This window comes from Pangasianodon hypophthalmus, chromosome 15 (genome assembly GCF_027358585.1).
Source record: "Pangasianodon hypophthalmus isolate fPanHyp1 chromosome 15, fPanHyp1.pri, whole genome shotgun sequence".
Lineage (NCBI taxonomy): Eukaryota > Metazoa > Chordata > Actinopteri > Siluriformes > Pangasiidae > Pangasianodon > Pangasianodon hypophthalmus.
In genome coordinates this window covers 21,020,693-21,046,400 of record NC_069724.1, presented here as the reverse complement: position 1 = coordinate 21,046,400, position 25,708 = coordinate 21,020,693, and the positions used below count along the sequence as shown (strand labels likewise).

Below are 25,708 nucleotides of genomic sequence, written 5' to 3'. Positions count from 1 at the left end.
TACAGAACATGCTAGCACTCTCACGGGACACGTGTCCACGCTCCAAAACACACACACACACACACACACAGGGTCTTGTATTAGTGTCTTCGTAGGTGTTGAACCATCATTTTTTATTTCCATTAATTTGCACCATCTATGTACTTAATAATACTACAACTTATTTTAATACTATCCTTAACCTTAGTACCCAAAGTGAAATCTTAAATTTTTTTTAGTATTTACAGTAAACCAGGAAGTGGATTTCGAGTCTGGGCAAATAGGTTCAACAAATCGAGAAAAAAAACCTCTCTTTCCTTTTCATTTGGCTTTCATTTAGTGTGTGTTTAATCGTAACGCATTTCAGACACCCACCACCTGCTGCGCTACACACATCAGCCAAGACATAATCTAGCTGGAGAAAGGTTTTATTAGCATGCCAGGATGACGGATCATTTTTTTCAGAATCAGGAACATGTAGGAATGAGGAAACACTGACTAAACTGAGGAAAATAAAGTCCAGCGCCAAACTGTCCTGCTTTAAGTAACAGTCACCTCATACTTAAATTGTGATAAAATAAATAAAGATGCTAACTCAAATACCTCTTACATGCATTGCTAGAAAAGTACACTGCACCTCAAAACTTTAGATTTTTGTCTCAGGGCACAATGTGCTACTTTAGAAACTTTGTTAAAAAAGAGGATAATGATCATATATCATTTATCTTCACTTATACTAATGCACCTAACTAGCTAACTAGCTTGCTATCAGTTACTGTCACTAAAACCTTATAATTGTCATGTAAAAATAATTAGCCTAATGTTCGCTAGAGACTTTAGCTTAATCACATGCATTTCTGTCATGGGGCTTCAAGCAGGATTGTAGGCTAGCTAGTGGAATTTTTAAATTATTAACACTTAAAAGTCGTTAGACTCGAACAAACAGTATATACAACGCCAAATAAAGTTAAAAATCGCTAACGTAAGTAATCATTCGAGAGCTAAACAACGATAACAAGCTACTGAGTTGGCTGAGAGTTGGCTGCCATTTTTTTTCGAGCTGAGAGACTTCAGAAAATATGACATCATTTCCAGTAAGGGAACATAATGAGCATCGATGCTCCCTGGTTTTTGCGGTGCATTATGGGATTTTTTAGGGAGTGAAAGTTCCAGTGCACTGAAAGGATTTTGTGATTGAGACAGCCCTTAAAATGGCCGACTCCCTGATCAGTGCCCTGAATACTGATCTAGGGAGCTGATTGAGACGCACCCCTGGTTTTATTTACACAATAAAATTTGCATCTTGCTAGCCTTCATAGCGTGCGGTTTTCATTCCTCTAGCTAAGTCTAGCTAACTAATACTACAGCTACACCTAAACCTAACCTTTATCTTAACTTCAATACCCAAAAATAATCTCTTTTATCTTTTAAAAAAAAGTATTTTATGTATATGTAGAGAAAAAAAACACATTTTCATAGGGTTTAATTAAATGTCCTCGCAATGTGAAAACTGTCATGTGTTCTCATCATAAAGGGAACACTTAATCCTCACAAAGAATATAATATATGACCATACACACACACACACACACATATACACACACAAAATGTATGAGCTGAAACAGTGGGGTGCCTATTTTTGTTCTTCCCCTAAAAGCAATTCTACTCTTCTCCTCTCAGCTCAGGCATTCGCTTTATCGGGAGTTGAGAGTGTGTGGAGCCGCACAAACAGGACGGATAAGAGAAGCAAGGCAGAGATTGCATAGAAACAAGGGAGGGAGGGAGCGAGTGAGTGAGGGAGGGGAGGGAGAGGCTGGAGAGAGTGCTAGAGTAAATGGTTTGTGGAAAAGGACGACAGAGGAATGAAGAAAGAGTTAGGGTAGGGAAGAGTGTGTGGTGTGCAGGCTGAGGGAAGAGTGCTGAAAGAGGCAGCTAGGGTGAGTGAGACAGAGACAGGGAGAGAGCGAGAGACAGAGAGAGAGAGAGAAAGAGAGAGAGAGAGAGAGAGAGAGAGAGAAAAGATAAGATCTCCAGGCTTCTGTGAACACTATCCCGTAGTATCCTACACTCGTTTCTTATCTCACCGACTGCAGACACCCCTAAGGGACACACACACACACACACACACACACACACGCCTATACAGAAACAACTAGAATTGAGTGACTAAATGTAGAGAAAGTAAGACAAAGGGCAATGTATATCCAGTGTACGCTGCAATTTCTCTTGACAAAGCGAAAGAAGATGTCTGAATACATTAAATAAAGGTCAAAACATTTCGTATAGAATTTTCTTTTTTTTGGCTATAGTATTCAACTGACATTTTGTCCAGCTACATAAAGTTCTTTGCTTATGACATGAATGGCGACAACAGTTTAATCAAGCTTATGGCTATAAATAAGACAGTTCAAAGTGTTTTGTTTTGTTTCACACTGGCGCTTCATGTTACCACTTCTAACTAGTGGCGTGGACTCTGAACAGATACATTTGAATTTGACGTAGGGAGAAAAATCGGCATAATTCTTTGTCCATTCATCTTTAAACATTGTTTTCTCTGTTGTCTTTTTTTAAAGCCATGTTGGCAGTCTGCTAATCAAACCAGAGTAGGTAAATAAAAGGAAAAAAATAGCTAGTCTCCAGTCTGATGTGCTGCCTTAAGCTAAATAATTTACATACAGTAAATACATTTGATTGGCTGCGTCTGTGACTGTGACATTTTTTTGAAGTTTTGAAAAATGGAGTCGCAGGTCTACGGCTAGTTTATTTTCAGATGTTTATCAGCTCTGCTGATGAAATACGGCAGTCCATTAACCCTGCACTAGACAGCAGTATATTCCAAAAATGTGGGACAAAATTTCATCAATATACTACGACAATCAAAGTAGCAATAAACTTTTTTTCTGTAGGAATACATTTAAGGAAAAGATACGAAAAGATTTCAACAAATGTCCAGTCTATAGATTACATAAAAGAAGAAGTAATTCAGGAGGTGGAATTAGCTAGAATATCTACATTAAAAAGTATGCTTAACTGTAAGTTTAAAATCTCTATTTTTTTTTAAATCTCTAATTTGTGAGAACACCGTTGCAAGGAAGCTGGCATACATGAATGCTGAGCTGCTAGCTAATGACTGAGGATAAAGACTTAACTAGCATGTAACCATTAAATCTTTTCTATCTGGACAATGTAAAGGTAGAATGTCACTGGAAACAACACCAAATTATTGGAAATATCAACATTTCTCTCAGACGTGTTGGTTAAATACTAGGAAAACACTCGGTATGACTAAAATTACACTGTAATTCCACTTAGCATCCACCACAAGCTACAAGGTTCTGCTACGTAAAGAAACGTCAACAGTGAGTCACAATTTATAAACACTGAGGTAGTATAAAATGTCAACGTCTCAAGCAGTCTTTTATGGATAACTGCAGGGACGTGAGGTAAAGTATCTATAATGGAAATGCTACTGTATTAATTTAGTTGAATTTAATACCCTCAAATCAAAAGGGAAAGTGCAAGAAGTCGCGTTTTACTTTTGACTTCTTGGAATGGAGGAACTTTTTCCAGATGAGATTTTAAACATTTCAGTCAGAGCTCAGAAAGCAGCCTGAAGTGTATTCCCAAGATGCAGAACACCTTTTTCACTCGGGCTGAAAGAGATTTATTCAAATGAAGCTTGCTAGCCCGACCTGTCTTTGTATGCTTAAGTGTTGTAAATGAAAAAGCATATTTTGTTGAACTAAAGCTAAAATTCACGCTGTTTCTTGCAGATGGCTCAGGTTTCTAATGCTCGGCTTACATCTTTTTAAAACAGACTTCAAAATAGGAGTTCACATTGACAACCAAGGGCCCTGGGGAAGTCTCAAAGATTTAATAACACAATGTAATTAATATTGTTTTTCTCTTTTTTTTATCTAACACACCTGCTTCCAAGCTGTCAAAGCCTGTAGGTCATAATCTATGAGACTTCTTATAAAAAAAAAAAAAATTCCCAGTGTTTACAAGCTAAAAAATGGCCTGAAGTTAATTTAAGTAGTCATCTGAAAGGGATGACATTTACTGCAACATGTAGCTGAGCAACAGCCTAACTACGATGTTGGACTTGCTCACCCTGGTTTACATTATCCTGCGAAAATCAATAGCTGCTCATCAGACGTTTACGGACCTGAGTGTGAATGACTGGCGTGCTACTGTTCTGTCAATCTCCTGCTTTCTAATGGAGACTGAAAGCAAAGCTTCCCTATCCTCCTCTCTGTCTGCCCCACAAGTCGCTGGTAATTTAAATACGCTGTCCTCTAAGGTCTCACTATTCAAGGTCGGAGTATGAAATACTCCGGTAGGCCCCTCCTTTTGCACATCTCCCTCAAATATTTAATTGGAAGCAGTAAACCCCTGATTAAATAAAAATGCACTTTGAAAACTGCAATATGAGCTCCATGAGTAATTTGAGCGAGAGAGGCAGAGAAACCAGGGGAGGCAGAAGGTAAAAGAAAGTTGGGGGGTGCAGAGAAATTTCCAATTACTACTCTGAGACCATGGCAGTCCTTTTCTTTCTTCCTTTTTTATTTCTTTTTTTTTTAAATTCAATAGACCTTAAATATTCAGGAGCTGTTTCTGGAGACTAATGAGTCCTCGTCTTGAGTGATATTATTCCAGTGGAATGGAACAGAAGTGGGACTGAACATTAGAAAAAAAAAAAAAAAAAGATGGGAGATGCATTTCTAATGGAGTATAATACCAGGCCTGCCTCCCTCCCATCAATGAAGAGGAACCTTGAAATGGCATTCGGCTGTGTCCCAACTCCGCCTCCCGCTTCCAGATAGTGTGTGCCATCTGCAGGGCCTCCGGAGGAGCGTGGCTGTGTGGACTGTAAGTCCCGCTTAATCGATTGGCAGAGGAGGAAAAAAGGCCCGGCTCTAATGTGTTGCATGTGAAGGATTTAGTGTGGAGTTGAGTTGCGGAATCAATGGAGCAGAAAATGCATCATTACAACGCTGTCCCCCCATGCACTGCTCCAAGAAAACTAAGCAGGAAAGTATATACACACATATGCACAAAGCCCTTACTTGATAATATGCACGCTTTCAGAAGAGCTGACAAAGGCAGACTATAGCAATTCCACCTTTATTTGCTCACAGAATGGTCCTATTTTCTTACTCACAAAATCTGCTTGTTAGCTCTGCTGATCTGTTTTGCTATCTTCCTTTGATAACATTTGGTATATTGTGAAAGCGTACTTCAGCAAGCAACAATTCCAGATGTATGCTGATCACATCTATAGCCAGTTGCCTACTAAAAGTGGTATTGAGTACAGAATACAGAATTCCATTGAAACCATCCTTTTCTCCATAATGATGAAAAGCTAAAGGTCAGTAACAATTCAGAAACTCGGGTATCATTTCCCCACTCCAAGCTTTTACCTGTTTTGCACTTGAAATGTGCAACTTTTAGATCATGAACTTGCATTTACAAGTCCGTCTCTCACCCAGATACACTCTTAGAAGGGTTCTTTGGGAAGTTAAGCATTTAGGTTCTTAAAGAAACATCTAGGCCGGCATTGGCGCACAGCTGGTATGTTTGTGCCCTGAGATGGTTTGGAGTCCCATCCAGGGTGTGTTGCCATCTTCCGGATCCAGCATGACCCTTAGCAGGACAGAACGGTTCCTGAAGATGAATGAACGAATAATAAAGAACCGTCTTACATAGGGGAACACTGCTGGGTTCTACATAGAAGTTTTCCCCACAGGGACAAAGGTGTCACACAATCACACAAATGTTACTTCTGGTTCTCTCTGGTTCTGGTTTCCTTATAAGTATAGTTAGTGCTTTTGGCTTAAGTTTGAACTTAAAAAAATAACAGAAAATTCTCAAACAAATGTAGCTCTTCACTTTAATATTCTCTCCAAAGCCACGCCCACTAAACTAAGCTAGAATGTCTGATTCCAGGTGCAAAACAGGAAGCTTTCTGAATTGACATGCAACATGACTGAAAGACAAGTAGAGACACTTTCTTGTCCTGATTGGTTGTGTGTTGGTGGTAACCATATCCAGGTAAAGATAAATGTATGCATGCTAGTCACACCATAAGCTCTATGCTATACTATGTGCTATAGTCACATGACTATAACATGTACACATGCAATATGTGTGCTAATAACTTTCTGAAACTTTGCTTCTCTGACAAATCATTTTAGATGTCATCTGTATTTTATGTTTCTATGTTTTTAACTTGGCCAGTTCTTGATTTTGGTTTGGTCTGGACGTACTCCATGCTACACCTCTAACTCTACATGTAAAAGTACACCACTCCGAACAGACCTAGGAAGAGAACTTTGCCAAATATTACAAAAAGTGTTCAGGCGGGTCCTTCAAATGAAAGATACATAATGTCACCTTCTGGACAGATTGGATAGTAGTTCAACAGGAGTGTACTCCAGGAGACACTGAATTAGCAGCCAGCCGTGTAGGGTGAAATGCAAACTGCCCGTAAGTATTGAGGTTAAAGGAGTCTGCCAAGTGCTGAAATACAAGAACTGAAGGTTACAATAATAGATGCCAAGAAATGTCTTGAGTGCACCAAATATTCCCACAGCACTGTTGGAGCGAATAAAGAATGTCTCTGTGTGTGTGTGTGTGTATATGTGTGAGAATGCTCTTTTCTGCAACTGAATTAAACGTTAATGGAAGTGATATGTCAATTATCGTCACACTTATAGTTGTAATGCAACTGACCAACATTTGATTAACACACAAAATTAATGGAAAAGTTCAATAAATCACCGTGCCCTCGCTCACGGAGTGACGAGATATGTGAAGTGGTTGTAGTAAGGTTTCTTGGAGGGCAGGACAAAAGGGAAACACCAGCATGGTGGAGCTAATTGAGTCCGAGACAGGGTGACCTGCCCCTGCCGCGTCGTCCTTCCACTGCTGCAGACACAAACAGCTCCTTAATATTCCGCCGCTTTCTTCTCCTCGCTGCTGTCCCCTCGCTGTCCTCCTGTCCTTATACTTGGTAGGACAAGAAAAAGACGGGACGTTCGGAGCAAAGACGTGAATCATTTAGCTTCTGCTCCTCGACCTATCAATTCCTCTGCCTTAATTGGCTTTATTAGGCAAGAAGAAGAGTGTGTTGCGTGTGTCTCAGCTTTCTCTATAACAGTCATCCTCAAGAGAAACCCTGGCTAATTGTTTTCCCTCCATCTTTTGTGTCATAGTGGAATGGGGTCCTGTGGGATTATTAGCAAGCAAGGGTCCCTCAATAATTCATCCAACGCTATTTATATACAGTCCTCTAAACTCTCCCTGAGTGGGCTTATCTGTCTTACAGGAGAGTGAAACATGAGGGAGAGACAAGCATAAGAAAGAAAAAAAAGGGCTGTAAAAGGGGCAAGAGTGAGCAGAAGGAGAGAAAGTGGCTGAGACCAGGAAAGAGATTGAATAAGAGATGGAGTGAGCCTCTTTTCAGCCGAGACACAATGACCTGTTTCTCCTGTGCTTTTGAGTTTCAAGGTGACGCCAGCACTCTCTCTCTCTCTTTCTCTCTCTCTCTCTCTCTCTCTCTCTTCCCTTGTCTTCCATGCCAAACGAACAAAAGTGCCATCCCGGGAATACGCCTGCTCGCAAAACACTCATTAATGGCTTCTAATCTGTCAGCTTTTCCCCCCATTTAACGCAATTAAGACATTTGCTAAAGCTAACATGGACTGGCAATCAACTCCAAGGACACACGAAACAGACATAATAGGATTTGTAAACACCCGACTCTTTATCAAACGTGCACTTGCAAGCCAGTCCAATGAGTGTGCCGCTAATGCTAAAGAGATCAACACACGCCGGAGAGAATGTCAGCTGCTCTCTACTGGAGAAACACACACACACATACACACACACACACACACACTAATACAGGCTCACACACACCTTTAGGCTGCTGCATGCTGATACCCATATTTTTTGGCGTAAATGGAAAGCACTGCTAAACCGCTACGGCTGATCCGTCTCTTGCTTGCAAAGTATTTCCACTATCTTCATAATTATTAATATTTATGCCTTTGGCAGACCAGCTGCTCTCTCTTGCTCTCCCTCTCTCCCTCTAAGTGAACCACAAATTTTCATTTTAACATCTCAATTTCAAACAGATCATCAAGCTGATTTGGAGTTTGAGCATCAACAGCACTCAAACTTCAATCGGAAACCAGTTTTTGCGACCATTTGCGTCTGTGGTTGGCCAACAAACATCAGAGGGACTTCAGCAATTCAAAGTTAGATGCATGGCTGGCTGATACAAATGGGCTAATGTGGCTTTCAAGGGAAAAACAGTGTTTAAAAACATTGTCTTATTTGCTGTTAATGGCCTAAAGTGTATTATTTTTTACTTTTCTGGAAGCAAGAACAACAACACCAACAGCCGTAAGACTGTATGAAGTATGAAGTATGGAGCTAATTTCTTTCTAGCCTAGACCATAGATTTACAAAGCTTATCATTAACAGTCACGTGAAGTGACCACACTTGGTAAAACACACCCTAGATTCCATCTGCATTGCCTTTGGAGGAGAAAATATGGAGGAACCTTTGGAGGAGAAGCACTGCTTAGTTCAGCACACTGTTTAGTGTGCTTGCTATTCATGGTATGATTACAGGCTTAAAAGGTGTTAAAAAAACTCCATCTTTCAATTCCATCTTCCTACATGTACATGTAATAGTTTTTGCCTATGATGAGACCCCATACTGTAAGGCTGAATCCTAATGGTTTCATAATAGTAATGAATGGTCACTGATCGATAGTAGAATATTTTTAGCCCTCCCATTCAAGCCATATGTATTAGCCCAATTGTATTCCGGAGCCACAGCAAGGGACATCATTAACGCACCATTACACCAAAGTTTGGAAGACCACAGTGAGCGGTAACACTTGCCACCGCTGGCCATCTCATGTTCAGGCCTCCACGATCTCCAGGGAGGATGGGACACCGCTGTTCATCATTAGGCCCTGATGAGGACATACCGTCTGCACTCCTCCACCTTCCTCTCTTGGCTGAGCGGTCAGCGGGGTGGGGTAGGATTGGACGAAGCTGCTGTTGGAGGTGCTGGTCTGAGACCCGGTGCTGTGATTAAAAACCTGTGCTAATAGACTCTGGCATGCGAGGGACAGGCTGCTGGGGTTAGCCTGGGATCTCTGAGGCCATTAAATTGCAAATGAGTGATAATGTGCTGGAGAAATTCCTTTTAGATCTTGCCCAGGCGCTTCAGACACAAGGATCTCATATACACACACATATTCCAAGTCCAGGATCAGCTGATCCCAGTGGCCACTGAACAGCTGCATTCCTCCTCTCTATCCAGCTCTAGCTATCACTCTTCTATATTTTCAGTCTCTCTTTCCGTTTCAGAGCTACCACCTGGAATGTCACGTTAAAGACCCTGCTGTACTACATTTGCAAGCAAAATTCTTTACCGAAGTATAGAATTAAAGTAAAAATCCAAACTCTGCAGAGAGAAGGGTTTATATAACATACCAACATGAATATATATTATTCTGGATTCAATGTTTTAACTGTCATCTACTTTGTGTTCTTTACTTGTCATCTACTTTGTGTTCTTTGTGTTTGGCTTGTTAGCTAGCAATATTTCTTTCTCTATATAGTAGCTAACAGTAGCTAACACTTGATATGCCCAGTCAACTAGCTTTCTGTCCACGTCTATGAATTTACACCTTCGACCAGTTACGCCATTACTTTGGCACAGCTACTTTTGCTTTCTTTCTGTGTATAGCTAGCTCCTGCAATCACACTGGCTGAATTTACATCATCGACCAGTTGCAACACTACTTTTGCTGCTATGGCAGAACTGAAATGAAATTAGTTATTAAAAATAGGCAGTGTGCTACACACACAGTCAGTCTGGAAGCTGGATTAGATGGTAACTCTCTGTTATTTTTGTGTTTTTTAATGATTTATTGTTGGTGAGTTAGCAACCTCAGACAGATGGGCAAGCAAGGTAGGTTGCCAGCAGGCTCGTGTGTCTACGTAGTACTTGATTTACTGCGGTTACGAAGCCAGAGAAAGCCAAAATTCCTGAGGTACCAAAATTGAGTAATGTTTTTAATCTCCTATCTTGTAGTCCTTCCTTGTTTATACGTATTTCACAAATATGTGTGACTTCAGCATTTAAAAATACCTACCTTCTTTAAACAAACCTGAAGTTAACTGATTCCGGAGTTTAAATAAAACACTCACATCCTCACATGTCTCTCTTTCCGCACTGTCCAATGTCTCATGACTCATTTTGCCCAGGCCTGCTCCTCCTCCTGCTGCACCGGAAGGTCATTCTGAATCCGAGGCCACAATGGTCACAGAATAGTGCTTAAATCTTTAAAAACGTCATCTATAAATTACTGCAGAGGACAGAGGGGTCATTGCCGAGGGTGGAATCCAGCCACAAGCCATCAATCTGCAGGGAGGATGACATCTGTCTCTGGGACTCCCCTGATCTCTCTCGCTCTCATCTTTTCCCCTCACCCTAGTGCTTTTTCTACCAGTACCTGCATGGAGGCTCTACTTCTTTCCTTTCCGTGGTTCCTAGTTTTTATATCTCTCCCAGTAAAAAGGAAGTCCCTTATACAAAAAGAAAAAGCATTTTTGGCACTTCTTGCACTTTTCATACAACAATCTCTGGACGTGTTTAAGTAGCCTAAAAAATACAGACTTCATAACCAACCCTTAATAATTTATCCCAATCTAGCTATGCCTTCCAAAAGCTTTCCATCTTTGCTTTATAAGTCAAACTGATGCATTTTTAATTCATGGCATGAATCTCTGCGAGATTAAAAATGGACCTGACCTATCAGCATTTTGTTTTTAATTTGGAGTCTCGTATCACCCACATCTCGTCTGCATGTTCAGGCCTGTTGCATTGTAATACTGGTAGCCTGAGTAATACTAGTAGCCTGAGACCTACAGCATAAAAAACGTGGATGCTCAGCCGAAAAACTTTTGGCTTATGCCGTCCATTGCCCTCCACTGGTTGATATCAGGCTCACTTAACTCCATTGGCGTTCAATGCAATAAATATTCCAACATTAAAATCCTATTTACATTCTGCAGTAAGTGAGGAAAATCGCTAATGAGGATTTATTTGATGACAATGCTTCCATTAAAAATCTCATGCCCCTATGAATAACAAATGCACTGTTTCAGTAGACACCGAGCTAATTATAATCTCATAATGGTTTACTGTTTCAGAGTCTAGCGAGTCTGTGTGTATGCAAATGCCTCAGATGTCTTGCAGGCGATGAACTCCTCAACTGGCTTTTCTGGTGTATAAATATAAAAGACCTGATAAAACACACTAACTTTTTCTACCTTTCTACACACAAAAAATAAATGTTGCAGCTTTTTGATAAAAGATGTATGAGAAAATTCAAACCTCATGGGAACCTGCATGAGCCTACAGCATCAATATTTTTATGTTCCTCTACCATAATGGAGATATTTGATGTCAACTGGGTACACACACACACACACACACACATTCTTTCTCTCTCGCTCTCGCTCTTGTAGGCGTCCGGCTTCGCGTTTTTGCCGCAAGCCGGTATCATCTCCATCTCTATTTCCTCTTCGTGTTCCACGCCGCTGATGAAGTGCACCCTATCCACCCCAACCTGACACACACCTCTCCAGCTACCTCGCCATGCTTGCATTGGAAATGACTAGCCTCTACCCGGCACCACCATATATCACACGCTGCATAATGAAAACTCAAGCCAGTGATGCACAATGCCACATTACCATATGCAGGCAACCCAGGAGACCCAGCGTTATGTGCACGTTGCACTTATTCATCCGAAGCACAAAACACAGATGTACCCGTGCTGGTTATTGTGATACATCACATGCAACGACCAATTTTAATACGCAGTTGCTAAGACGATGGAATTTTCTGGGATGGAATTAATCAAATTTGCATTGATTAAAGTTTATGTAGATGCTCAAGTGCATGAGGAAGAAACTGCATAGGGGAGAGCTGGCGCAATCGCAGCACATTTGTTTTCTCTAAATACACTTCATTACGTCTGTATTACGTCATTAAGTATGTCATTTCTACACGTCCGTTTGGAAAAAAAAAAGCAGGATTAGACCACTCTTGCTGGAGATATTTGTAAAAAAAAATTGTACCAGGTAAGTTAAAAAATGATTCAGATATTTTTTCTAACATGTTTTTTCCTTACATGTTCAAAACCTGAAGTCTGTGCAGTCATGTACACTAGTATTCAAAAGTACAAATGCTACTGTTGTTTGGAAGATGGGTGCAGAAACATGGGTGCGACCTGCAGTACAACTGTAACATCTGTTATACAGAGACTGTAAGCGGAGGTGGACTGACAGAGTATGACAAAGCACTGACACAGAAAAGACCTGCCCACTAATTCCCACACTCGTAAAGATAAATTGCAATTGATGCAAAGTTCATAAAGACGTTGTTTGTTTAATTATGGTTAAACCATTGTAACCATGTTAAAGGCATGGGTTCCAAACCATGGGTTTTTTAACATCACCAAAAACTATGGTAACCATGATTATTATGGCTAGTATACAGTATGATTACCATGGTTACTCTGATATAAAAAAAAAAAGCAGTACAGTATACATGATGTTATTGAGGTCTGTAATTTGAGTAACTCATACAAAAAAAAGTTACAATTAGGTTTGTGTGATATAACAATTTAAAAATCCTCATACAATATTACACTGCCACGTTCTCCAGTGACGTTTACTCCGATTACCTTCTATTATATTACCAGACCTGGAAACCTTTACGCATTTTACATAGGAGTTCCGTAATTTAACATACGCATTTATCACTAAAATAAATGGTGAAATAGCACTTTTTCTCCCCAATAAAAAAGGAGATGAGCAAAGCAACACATCAATCTGGAATGATTTGCGCACACACTTTGAACTCTCCGATATTAATTGACTTCCCTCCATCTCATGTGTCCTCACTTTCTGTCAAGATAAACAGAAAATATTTTCAGTTCATTAATATGAAATCAAATCTATGAATGTATGTTCGACCTATCTAACATTAGCGTTCAAACACTTTCAGCAACAAAAGAATAACAGAGAAGATGTCGGCCATGTGGACAACCAATTATATTGAAAATGTATGATTTTTCTTTACTGTATACTCCATATTACTCTGGAATAACACAAAAAATCTAGCTGAATTTTTTCACTTGCCACTGCCAGCAAGCAGTTCCTGACTGCACAGCTGATTATTATTATGCCCTCCTGTACTTTCCTAAAACCCGAAATGGTGGAGGTTTTTGTTTTTCAGTATCACACAAGCCTAGTTAAAATTGTATCGTCTCTCCCCATGACAATTTAAAGTTAATAAATTGCAAACCTAAATATAAATGCTAAAAAGTAGAGCTTCTGACTATCAGCAGTGCATGCGCTATGCTACTGAGTATGGCCGTGTACTCTCCGTGACCTACGCAGCATTGATCCGTGCAAGAGGCGGCAGCACGAAATGGCACTCAGCACTGGTGTAAATCTAACATGTGCACTGGGGTGGCACACATTGACTCCTTCCTCCACACGTACCCAATGCAATATCGTCTTCCTGTTTGTTTTCGCACCGAGTTGCACAGTGTAGAGAGAGAATTGTGTCTGAGTGTGAGTTCCGTGCCTGAACGAAAGAACACCGCTATAGATCAGTGTATCCAACTGCTCGGCATCCCTGAACAGTAAAAACTAAACAAAGTGGATTATCTTTAACGCAGTGTTAAAAGCCTCCCCTGTTACATCCTTCCCTCTCCACCAAAGTATAATTAAAACACTGTTCACCTTAAATCAGTTCTCGCAATGAAAACGATCTGGACCCTGCTTCCCCGACGTGATGTAACACAAAGATTACGATAAGACGGTTAAGCGCATATACCTGCACATTCTCTCTGATAGTTCAGGGGATTATGCTGACTCAGATGTACAGTGCAGCCATTCCTCTTAAGTCACTTTGTGTGTATGCTACGTGCTCTGTTTTGACAGTGTGTGCATACAGATAGGCAAACAAGGAAACATTTAGAAAATGTTACAAAATCTAACGTTTTTCCAAGGCTGGGATGCATTTTCTGACATTTACAGGTGTTCTCTTAGGGCCGTATTCAGACTTGAGTTACACACATGTAGTGAGGAGTTAATCGAATGTGCAAGCATTAGTATTCAGACTTAAGCACTATTCAGAAATTTGTGTGCACGAGTTTGCCTTGATTACGGAGCAGCATTAAGTCCAGCGCCACTGTCTGACAGTTCAAAGTAATTCCTGAAATTTGTTTCAGGGTGTAAATAAACTTGCTTATCTGAGATGAAACTCATCATATCAGCTCTTTCAAGTCCAAGAACAGAGGACATCGGAGGAGACAGCATCTTAATTATAGACAGTGCTTATCACGAGGACCAAAGAACGATTACTTAAAGTGAACTGAAAGCATAGCACATGAGTGCTCCGTTAGCTTTCCCTTCAAACCGTGGGTACGTTTTCTTTATCGAATTAACCATCAAATTTTTACATTATTATTCATTCATCCACTAGGGATTCTCTTTTTAAAAGCGTGATAAAATAACCTACATCCTGCATACACATTAGCTGTTGTGCAGAGTTAAATGCAAAACAATATGATGTGCTGGATCAAGTGCTATTTTAGAAGCTGTTGAATAATCACGCTGGAAGCCATATTGTTAAATTAAAGAATATTTGCAGTGTCTAATGTTCACATTTTTATTCGGGCTTAAAGGCAAGTGCTTGTCTTTAAAGATAACGGTCTAGAGCTACTGAAAAAAGCCATCTCAAGACAAAACCTGGCAACTTCAGAGATGTAACTTTATGCAAAGATGAAGTGAATTATTACCTATTTATGGTTCCATTTTATTTTTTTCCAAGTTGCAGCTGCTGTTATGTTCCGTGCTGGCGATGGGCATGATGTGTTCGATGTACCCAAAATAGACTGGCACTGATGCTTTTACCACAAATAGATTACAGCAATTGTGAAAAGTAAACATTGTCTCTGCTCACTCTGCTCATAATACATCTGATAATGCATCTGGCTGGTTATGCATACATTCTGTATCTGGCTAAGTGGCTATCTGCCAAGGAAACCATGGCGACAAGCTGTAACATAGGATAGGGATGCCCATTACTAGAGTGATTTACTGAAAGGTAAAGCATATTATGCAGTATTTGAGTGGAAAACAATAAAGTTATGAAGCTAATATTATGTTTTATGAGTGATAAATAAAAGTGTGGACCATCCACAGTTCCTTGGGAAAGAAATATTGAAATGTGGGTGGTATATCCATATTAGAAAAAGTAACATGTTACTATTTAAAGGCCAAGGTACTCCGGAAAACGAAAACACAAACACAGGGGTGGGTGGAATAAATGTGCTAGCACAACCAACCCACTGTATTTTAAAGATAAATAGACATCAGTATAAGGTTTCATTTTTGCCACATCCACATCAGAATATTTGCTAATAATTTCTTTTCAAGCTATGGATAGATTAGATTAGATTATTAGAATATCAGTCACAAAAATGATCATTCCTAAACAGCTGCCTGTACTGCTGACTAAACAAATCACTACAGAATACTGAACATCTACAGCAGCTTCAGGGGCAGGATCGAAAGCGTCTTGCTTAATTCCCTGAATTTCATATCAGTTCTATTCAATTACACCAACAACGCCATGCTTTCCAAATTGGGTAGTTGAAACAGGACCAAGTCTAGATGATGCACTGAGTTCTTGGTGTATTTTATATACTGACAGCTCATCTTCTAATCTCACGCACTTCGCGTCATAGCCATTTAAATATTTAACAAGCAACTGCTCTGAAAACAAGCTATTTATTTCCCAGAATGTGTTTCTCCTGCTGCCAGAGCACAGCCAGGCTTGAGTCAAAATGGTGTTACAGCGATTGGTCCGAGAAGAGAAGAGAAGAGAGCAGAAGAGAAGAGGAGAAATGATGGAGGCCTTCGGGCTCTTCGTTTTTATCAAGCGCAGAATGCTGAAACTTTTATAGCTGGACCCAGCTTAGTCTGATTTTTCTCTATCTCTTTTTTTCCTATTTGGAATAAATGAGCACACAACACGATCGCTAAGTGAAACATAATCTTTCAGCATGAAACGATTTCAGGAATTCCTACAGTGTGGATTTCTGCAATGCAGTGCATTTGCATTTTTTTTAGTCTGAAAGTACTGAAAAGTAAATCTGACTTGGGCTGATGAAAATGCCAAATAGGCGGTAGTACAAATACGACATTACTTCCTGTTCAATTATTTCCCCTCCACCTCTTTTCAAATTCACTTTAAGGTATTACTTCTACATGGGGTGACCCACTTTTTTTTTTGACAGAGAGTACGACTGCAATTTCCTGAAAAGGGTTTAACGGATATCAAGAGGTGTTGGATTAAGTGCTGCACATGCTTAATCCAACACCTCTGCATGCAGTCTAAAAGGGGACAAAAAAGGGAATTACTTTTTTTTTTTTTTTTTAAATAGCACTTCCAGGTCAGTGCCCTGAAGGTAAGAAGGAATGGTTTTGTCCTGACCCAGTTCAGTTTCTACTCTTGGGCCGCAGTATTTAATAAGGGCCATGCGAAGGTCAGCACTGGCAGGCAGCTCAGCTCTTGTCTCTCTGCTTTTTCCCTCCCAGCTCTTCGCTCTTCCCATCTCTGCCATCACCTAGTCATCGCTCAGGGTGAGTAACTATCTCTCTGCCTGATGGCCAACCCCCGCGGCAATCCTCTCCAATAATAATGGACAATAGCTGCGCTGCCACCTTCCCTACAGTCTGGCTGAAAAATGGGCCCTCTCCACGTATTTACATATGTGTTCATGGGGTGCAGCTTATTTATCTCTCGGTACTTCTTGTCAAGAGGCAGGTGGGAAGGAGCGCCAGGACCAGGCAAGACCTCCGCAGTGACACATGTTGCCTCCCTCGTAAACAAAACGCTCAGCATTGATCATGTGGCATCGTCGTCGAAGAGCAGCCTGGACAGAGATAGAGAGAAAGAGAGAGAGGGGAGGATTTGGGAAGGGCGAGGAGGAGCGTATCCACAGATCCGAAACTGAAAAAAAGAGAAGCGCTGTGTGCGCAGATGATGCAAGAGCAGTGAAATCCTGTAGCCAGAATGCAAGCTGAATTAACACCATGCTGCAGGAGAAAAAAAAAAAAAAAAAAAAAAAAAAAAAAACGCCCAAGCCCTCTCTCCCTTCTTCTCCACCAAGGACAACCAAATGTCTCGGCGAAAATCCAGCCTCTAATGAACTTTATTACAGCGGGGAAATCAGACTTTTGTCCTGTAACGCATAACGCGTCGTTCCGTATCTCCACTGCATTTTTCAGTGATTTCCTTGCGTATTCTCTAAGCATCGTAATCTGTATTCATGAAAAAGACCAAATATATGGCATGTGGGTCTACACTACACTGTTCAAACCCACAGATAGCAAAGCCTCAGGCTGGTTAAAAAGTGAGCTAGCTGAGTCACAAGGGAGCCAGGCAGTCAGACTCTCTTTTAGCTGCCATCCCAGCATGCACTGGGGAGAGACTGTTCTGGACTGAGCTGTGCAGTAAAAGGGGTCCAGGCAGAATACGTTACACTGGAGTCCTCCTCAGAGTGTTCTCTGCACCTGCCGGTGACCAGGACAAATGCACTCTATTAGCAGTGCTGAGTCACGCCGAGCTGCCAAATGAAATCGCTTGAGAATGGACACGTTGTCCTCTTAAACCCAAATCTGCTCCAGCACCTATATCTCTCTCTTTATTGCTTTTTTTTGCTTACCAAACTCAAACCTATCAAGTTTTGTATTTCCTCCTGTGCTACGACAGCCTATTTACCTCATTTGTTCCTGCTGCATTCATCCATCCATCCATCCATCCATCTCGTTCTCCATTGCTAAACCACCCAGCACTTAATGTTTTTTTACCTCTCTCAATCCGTGCCTTAAACATATTTCACTTTCTTCTCTTCATAAATCTAAGCTGCTTTATGTGCCCTGCTTTCTCCACCCTTCTATTTCTAATAAATCCAGGCTTTCCTCTACATCACTCTGCCTCTCTGACATTCAAGCCCCTTTCCCCTAATAGCTAGATAACTGGTGTATAGAGGAGATATCATGGCTAGTTTTGTTATAAAAAAAAAAAAAAGCCTTCAAATCCCTGCCTAACCATGAAGCTCTTGTGCAAAAATAGACCCCATGTACATGCATAACAACGATCAAAAATAGAGTTCGTGAATTTAGCAGTGCAGTGTGAAATGGAAAGCTTCTCCTCTTACATGTTTTATTATGGCATCCAACATAGTCCCTCACCACCCACGCTCTACGTCGCAGCTTCAAATGCTCTACTTTTGCAAGGGCAGCTCATTGCTTACGGCACAACACACAACAATTTGCTCTTGCACTTCTCTACTGTTCTGCAGCCTATTGAAAAACACTACTTGCATTGCCTTCAAATTAATTAAACATCCCATCAGCAACTGCAGTGTTTTTGGCAAGATGCGACTTCGCCTTGTCCTGTCAACAAATGAATCCAAGCAATCATCTCCTGCAAGGAGCAGCCATTTCCGAGAGGCTAATATTTGCCGTTTAGCCATTGGAAAATGTGTATTTATCTTGAGGTTGTGCCATTTCCATTACCCGGCTGCTGTTTACAGGTCTACAGGGATCGGGAGCTCGCTCACAGACTCTCAGAATGCAATTTTGAACTTTAAAATGTTAAGACGGGTGACGGAGTGAATAAAGACAGGAAAGGATGCCTTCAGGCGTATGAATGGGTGAAGGATGAGGAGAGGAGGATGAAAGAAAGGCAGAGGGACGCAGAACATCGGAGGAGGGAACGTGGTAGGAAGAAGAGAGGAGCGTGGTGGCGGAGGAGTCGTGATTTCTCAAGAACGCATGAAGAGAACGAATGAATAAAATCAAATAAAATCAAACGAATCAAATAAAAATAATAAAATGTGGGAATCACAAATGAGGACTAGGCATGAAACTGAACAGGAATCCATTATTTAAATAACGTGTTCAAAACAGATACAAATACAAATATTGGGCACACTGTTTGTTTTGTTTGTTTGTTTGTTTGTTTGTTGTTTTGTATCTTTTTTAATCACACAGCATCTGTTTGAGTGTTGTGGTCGAGTGGACCAATATGAAGCTTGTGGGTCAGATATGAATTTTGTGTGACAAAGAAAGACCACGTTCAGTGATGCATTCACTCATCCTTAGTAACTGCCTGGTCAGAGTCACAGTGGTTCATATTAGGCAACAATTTATTTATATATTTAAATAAATATAATTATATATTATATAATTTGAGAAAGTAAATTCATTAAAATGTGTCACGGATAAGGACAAACAAAACTAATGACTAGGCAGGCAGGGTTAAATAACTGTTCCGTGTACATCTTTGTTTTAAAAAACAAAACAAAACAAAACCCCTTCCGGTGTAGGCCACACCCACTTCAGGTTTAAATCTGAATACAGATACAGATAAAGATAGTGCTGTTGTGTTCAACCTCTAGTCGACACCAGTGTGGATATAGAAACCCAACAGGTTGTAGGAAGCAGCCAGGGCTTCACTAATAAAATCAGGAATTGCCCAGGACATGAGGGAACGCCATACATCCGAGAATCAGTCTGCGAAGGCGCTCATGATTAACCATCAGACCGGGAGTCACAACTACATTTGCACTATTAATAAAAGATAAGCTCCCCCCTCTCACTTTACCGCCATCCCCACTTGCTCCGCTACTTACATTTAATACTATCATTACCCAGCATATGGGTAACATCTATCTGTTTAGCGTGGAGGAGGATCTGCATCCTTCATCACAGGATGAGCAGCTGCATTTATACCTCCTCGCGGATGGATGGCTCTATTACATTTGCATATAAACCCCAAGCAATATGTTAATATTTTAAAGTCCAAGCATTTTAAAGTCCAGGCATAACGCAAACAGGAAGCAAAAAAAAACTAAAACAGCTGACTGGGCTGGAATAAACAAATCAAACACAGAATACGGAACATCTATGGCGGCTTTAGGGCAAGATCGAAGCCTTGCCTAATTCACTGAATATCATAATGGTTGGCAACGTTCTACTCAATTACTCCAGCGACTCTAGGCCACGCAGTTAGGTATTTGAAACATGACCAAGCGTAAATGATGGACAGGGAATTCTGTATGCACACAGACTACTCGCTTTCCTGTTTCACACCCGGTGTTGTAAATACGGCTTAAAAAATAGGAGCGTGGTTGATAAGCCAGAGATCTGTGACAAATGAATGAAACTGCTGATAGAAAGCACACATGTAATCGACCAGTGAGTGATGCAACTTGTGTCACTGGCAATGCAAAGAGAGAATAAAAGTAAGACTGTTGCTAGCACTAAGAGCCTTGCTAATGAACAAGCGCTGCTCAAGACATAGCGAAGGCCATATATCCCTGGAAGGAGTCACTTCCTAGGATCGGCCCATGTGGACACCCATAGTTCAAGGCCAACATGATTAACCGCCGGACTGGGAGTCACTACTACAGCTGCCGTATTAATAAAAGATAAGCTCTCCCCTCCGCCTCCGTCACCATCTCCACTCCCTCCACTCATAACCATTTGTTCTGCTGCTTCATATATTTAACACTATCATTACCCAGCGCTCTTTGTTTAGCGTAGGACAGGATGTTGTCCCCACTCTCCTGGGGATGGATGGCTCTATTAGATACGAATACGACCCCCAAGTCAGGCAATGTCCTCCGGGGTGAAGCAGATCAATTAGACGGAACTGGGAAATAATGGCACCCTGGGGACGAGGTTCAGGGGAGATCCCCTGGCACACGCGAGACGGAGCGTTTTCAGGAATTCATCTTCCCGATCGCACCGCAGGTATCCTGCGCTGGCGATAATTAAGACTCTGCACAAACGAGCCGGTGGTGTCAGAGAGTGCAAAAGCAGGGATGTGTGATCCCGGACGAGAGATCAACTGGTGCACCAGAGGAAACAAAGAAAGCACAATGCAGAATAGTCATGACAACTTGTGAATGGAGAAATAGTGTTGGAAGAGCGACGTGATTCATTTTTAGTTGAGGTTCATTAGACAAAATCTCCCTTAAATGTGCCATAAAAAAACATGACGTCCCAATGGCTCAAAAAAAAAATCCCAAATTCTATAGAGTTCTTGAAAGATTCGACAGACAATCAAGATTTCTTTAACCTCCTAAAATGGTTTTACCTGGAACCCTTTCTGATAGGGACACACTCAGTTGTACCGTTAAAGGTTCTCCCACAGGAACACCAAAGAACATTTAAGGATTTGCAATTTTTCCAACAGTGCACCTCCTGAAATCTTGAGTAACTGTGCTATTAAAAAGCATATATCTTATTTGAATATGTACATCCTTAGAAAAAGGGTTCTTCAGTGGTTCTTTAAGGAATCGCTGGATAATTAAGATTTCTTTAACCTCCTAACATGGAACCCTTTCTGATGGAGAAACACTCGGTTGTATGTTTAAGGGTTCTCCCACTTGGGACAACCAAAAAACCCTTAACGGTTCTACATTTTCTAAGTGGTTCCAAGTGGAACCTTCATTTTATGTGGAGTAATAATGCTGAATTATTAAACTATAAAAGTCTCTTGTGCTGTCAGTGAAAATGTCAAACACTGAATCCGTCTCAGTCGTGCTAAATACGGTGCCGACCTTTTGTCGTGATGCGCGCACACACACACACACACACACACAAACACACACACACACACACATGCTCGTGCAGCCTGGACCGGCCACAGTGTTCAGCATCCTTTTGCATTTGCATCCGGACAACAGTGAAGATCCAAGCACATTCTCTTTCCTTCAAACTGTAATAAAAATGAAATGGATGTTGTGATAATGCGCAGAGGCAATGCACTGGGGAAAAAATAATAAAAATAATAATAAAATAAACTTTGACTTTAATTTTTCATCACAAAAAAAAAAAAAAAAAAAACTTGTCATGTTGTAATAACAGCGTCTGCATGGTGATACAAATCTCACCGCGTTAATAATCCATCATACCCTCTCCTTCCATGGAGACCGTGACGAGCGCGCGCCACAAGCCCGAGCCCGAGTCCCCTACCTTTGTGCATGCCCGTGAATCGGTCCTTCAGCACGGTGAGCTCGTAGATCTTGCCGAACTCCTCGAAGAGCGGCCGCAGGTCCTTCTCGTCCAGGTTGCGCGGGATCTGGCCGACGAACAGCTTGATGGCGTCATGGTCCTTCATGGGAATGGTGGCGCAGCCCGGCGCGCCGTGACCGTGGCTTATTCCGTTCACGAGCCCGTTCGCGCCGGCCGCCGCGTGCGCCGCGCTGTCCGCCTGTCCGTTCGCTAAAGTTGTCATCGTCGACGGCGAGCCGTTGATCAGCAGCGGCGGCAAGTCAGCGCCTGGTCCTCCGAAGTGCGTGAGACAGTCTCGGGATGGCACGCGCAGCTCCCGGTCTACAGTTGCAGTCGCGGGCAAATATTTACACGCGCGTATAAACATGTAACGTGGAATGAGTTAGATATGAAAAGCTCGTTCCCGGCGCGAAGGCGCGTCCCCTGTAGCCTATGTTTCCCTCTTCAGTCGTTCATTTCATAAAAAAAACGCGGAGAGAGAGAGACAGAGAGAGGGAGAGAGAGAGAGAGGGAGAGAGAGAGAGAGAAAGAGAGCGCTTTCGCTTTGTATTTACACCTCCGTTCCCCCTCGCCTCTGCTTCTAGCTACTCTTTTATTATTTATTTATTTATTTATTTATTTAATTTTTTTGCATCGGGAAGTCGCTACGGGTGTCCTCTCGGTTTAAACGTACAGGCTTGCACCAAATCCGGTGGAGGAGTAGGGGACAACGCAGAGTGTGTATGAGAAACTCGGAGTGCATCCGAAATCACAAACTACTCTACTAAATATTGCGTTAAAAATTTTCATTATTATATAATTTCATATCATTTCGTGTAGCGATATACGGTTTTATACGCAACACACTCTAGCACTTTCTCTCAGGCTTCCCCCCATTGTTTAAAATGGTACATTCCGCCAGGGGAGAGGTACTATAAATGAAGTAAAATATCACCGTTTGTAGAGTTCTTTGTATGGTGTCCTGTGAATGATGGGCTATTAGCTGCTCACACTGTCCAAAGAAACCGACTTGCTTTTCAGCAGGATGAAATCTATTTCAATTAAACCATTTCTTTGTTTAAAAAAGGAAACAAACAAACAAAAAAAACAACCTTTTAACAAAGGATTAGCGTCGCAGTTATCTGTCGCGACACGGTTGTTGTAATCATACATTTGTGGGTTAGTTTCCAGGTGACGTTTACATGTTGCTTGTTTGTGTGTCAGGAAGTGGCTGGTCAGAAATACCGAGTTACAGCCGCCTGAATCAGGCGCGCGCGCGGACAGCGTCTGGTGCTGAAAAAAATGGCGGGAACACAGAGCTACAGAGCCGCGCGCGCACCGCGCGCACAAGAGAAACTCTTGTAGCTGTTGTTAAATATGACTAATTAAAAACATATGGCGGATTTGTATAGAGAATAAAGAGCTCCTTGTGGGTTTATCTGCGTCTGATATTATTGTTTCTAAAAAGAAGAAGAAGAAGAATAGGAAGAAGAAGGAGGAGAAGAAGAAGGAAGAAGACCGCGAGCTCCTCCGCACGCGCGAGAACAGCTCGCGCACGAGCAGCGCCGTTTGTAGGAACAGCCGTTTTCCGCGTGCGCCTCTGTGTAGTCACGTTAGTGTACATTTTACCGACACTCTGTCGAACAAAAGTGGACTTTAATTAGATATTTAGAAAGAAGCTGTTGTCAAAAATTGACAAAATGGAGCTGGAAGCTAAGTGTAAAGTGAACCTGGCAACCTCGAGAGCTCAGAAAGAAGATTTTCCAGATACACGCGCGTGCCTTTAAGAAGTGCTTAAGATGTTAAGTAATCATGTTTCCTGAGTTCTTTATAAAAAAATGACGCAATATCCATCATGTTCACTGATTTATACTCGTATTTATTCCTAATAATAGTAACCATTTGTTAGTTTTTCTGGCCTCTCAAACGCTGTTGTTGTCCAGGGGGCGTGTCCACGGCTAGGTCAGACAGAACAAAGGGGCGTGGCCACATGGTGGCACAGTGGGGCAGCTGCCACACTAGAAATACCTCTAGCCACCTCAGATCTGATCTCCAATCACATCTGTGAGAGGTCTCTTACTCCTATAATCCATGCAGACTCAATGAGTCATAGCTATCTCATGTAGATGTAAATCATTTTAGCTTTGTAGTTACTTTACCCAAATCCCCTGAGCACGAAGAATTATAGAGTGGCTATGAAGCCAAAGCAGTAAAGTCATTATATGCCTATTCATAGCAAAAAAAAAAGAAAAACAAACTAGATGTTCTGCAAATGCAACATTGTGCAATGAATGTACATTTTTCTTCTTCTTCTTCTCATCTTTTTTTTTTTTGACAGAAAATGTCCTCCAAAGCCATTCATGTCAAGCATTCAAGCAGTTAAGAGTTAAGGATCTTGATCTCAAAGGGCCCAAAAGTGGCTCTCTGGCAATCCTGGGATTTAAGCTCATAACATTTTTGTTGCTAAGGGCTGCTTTTCTGAGTTTTGTAAAGTGTGTGTAGTGAGGAGTTATCAAGAGACAATCAGAGACAATACTTATCTTGAGGAGTGTTTTTATACGGCATGAAAATTTCGTACTCAAATGACAGCTTGGTCAGTTTGTTCATTAAAGCAGAGGCTTGTTTTCTTTAGATATTTGTGCAAATTAACCTAGATTTGGACACAATTAATTAATTCCAAAACTCTCATAATGAAAGCATGAAAGTACAAAGCTTGTTTGTGCATCATTTCATCATCTTAACTTTTTAAAATTGAGGTAATTTTTAACCTTTTTTTCCTACCAAAGCTGTACACTTTCTAATAAAATATAAGGGTACTTCTAAGATGTGCTGCATCAAGTGCTATTTTATAAACAGAGACATTTTCAGTGACATTTACAGTGTGTTTAATGTGATTATTACGACTAGGATCATTTCTGCATCCCTTTTTATAACAATAAGCTTTAGTATAGTCACAATTTATATTGTCATATTAGTCTAAACTATATTTTTTTAAACTGTCTTTGGCTTTTAGTCTATATTATAATGCAACTGACAGCAATGGAAAAACATGCAATCTGTTTAGTCATATTGATGTGACATTTTACATTACGGTTCTCTTAACTGATATAATTTAACACATTAGTTAACATGGACAAACCATGAACTTCATCTTTCTCTCTCTGCATTAACCGATCTTCATCCCATCACTGAATCAAATTAAGGCCTTAATGAGTAACACCTCAATGAACATGTTCGCGTATGTTAAGTGACAAAAACCAGAATTGAGGCTTGTGAGAACTACCTTGTTAATATTAGTTACAGTGAATCAGTGCTGTTTTGTTATGTTAACTAATGCAGTAAATAAAATAAGTTAATATAAAGCATTGCCAGTTAAGCATCTGCGTAAGCCGAGTCTGAATACAAGGAACTTTCCCTGTGTAAATATTGACGTAACTTTTAAATACTGCCTTAATACAGAATTTTACCCACTGATCCATCATTACCCTTATACATAATATCTTTTACATAATGGCCACACCTTATGGGCTCCGGTACCACC

General features: G+C 41.0%; 1 protein-coding gene across 4 annotated transcripts in view; it reads right to left on the bottom strand.

Moving 5' to 3' along the window:
- celf4 (CUGBP, Elav-like family member 4) overlaps positions 1-22,835 on the bottom strand; it is a 94,969-nt gene extending 72,134 nt beyond the window's left edge. For 3 of the 4 annotated variants that reach the window (XM_026929028.3, XM_026929027.3, XM_026929029.3), the window contains exon 1: positions 22,150-22,835. In XM_026929028.3, coding sequence (XP_026784829.3) covers positions 22,150-22,555 — 406 coding nt within the window. In that variant the 5' untranslated portion in view covers positions 22,556-22,835. The remainder of the gene's footprint in view (positions 1-22,149) is intronic. The other variant, XM_026929026.3, reaches the window with a different exon arrangement.
- Positions 22,836-25,708: the final 2,873 nt, after the last annotated feature.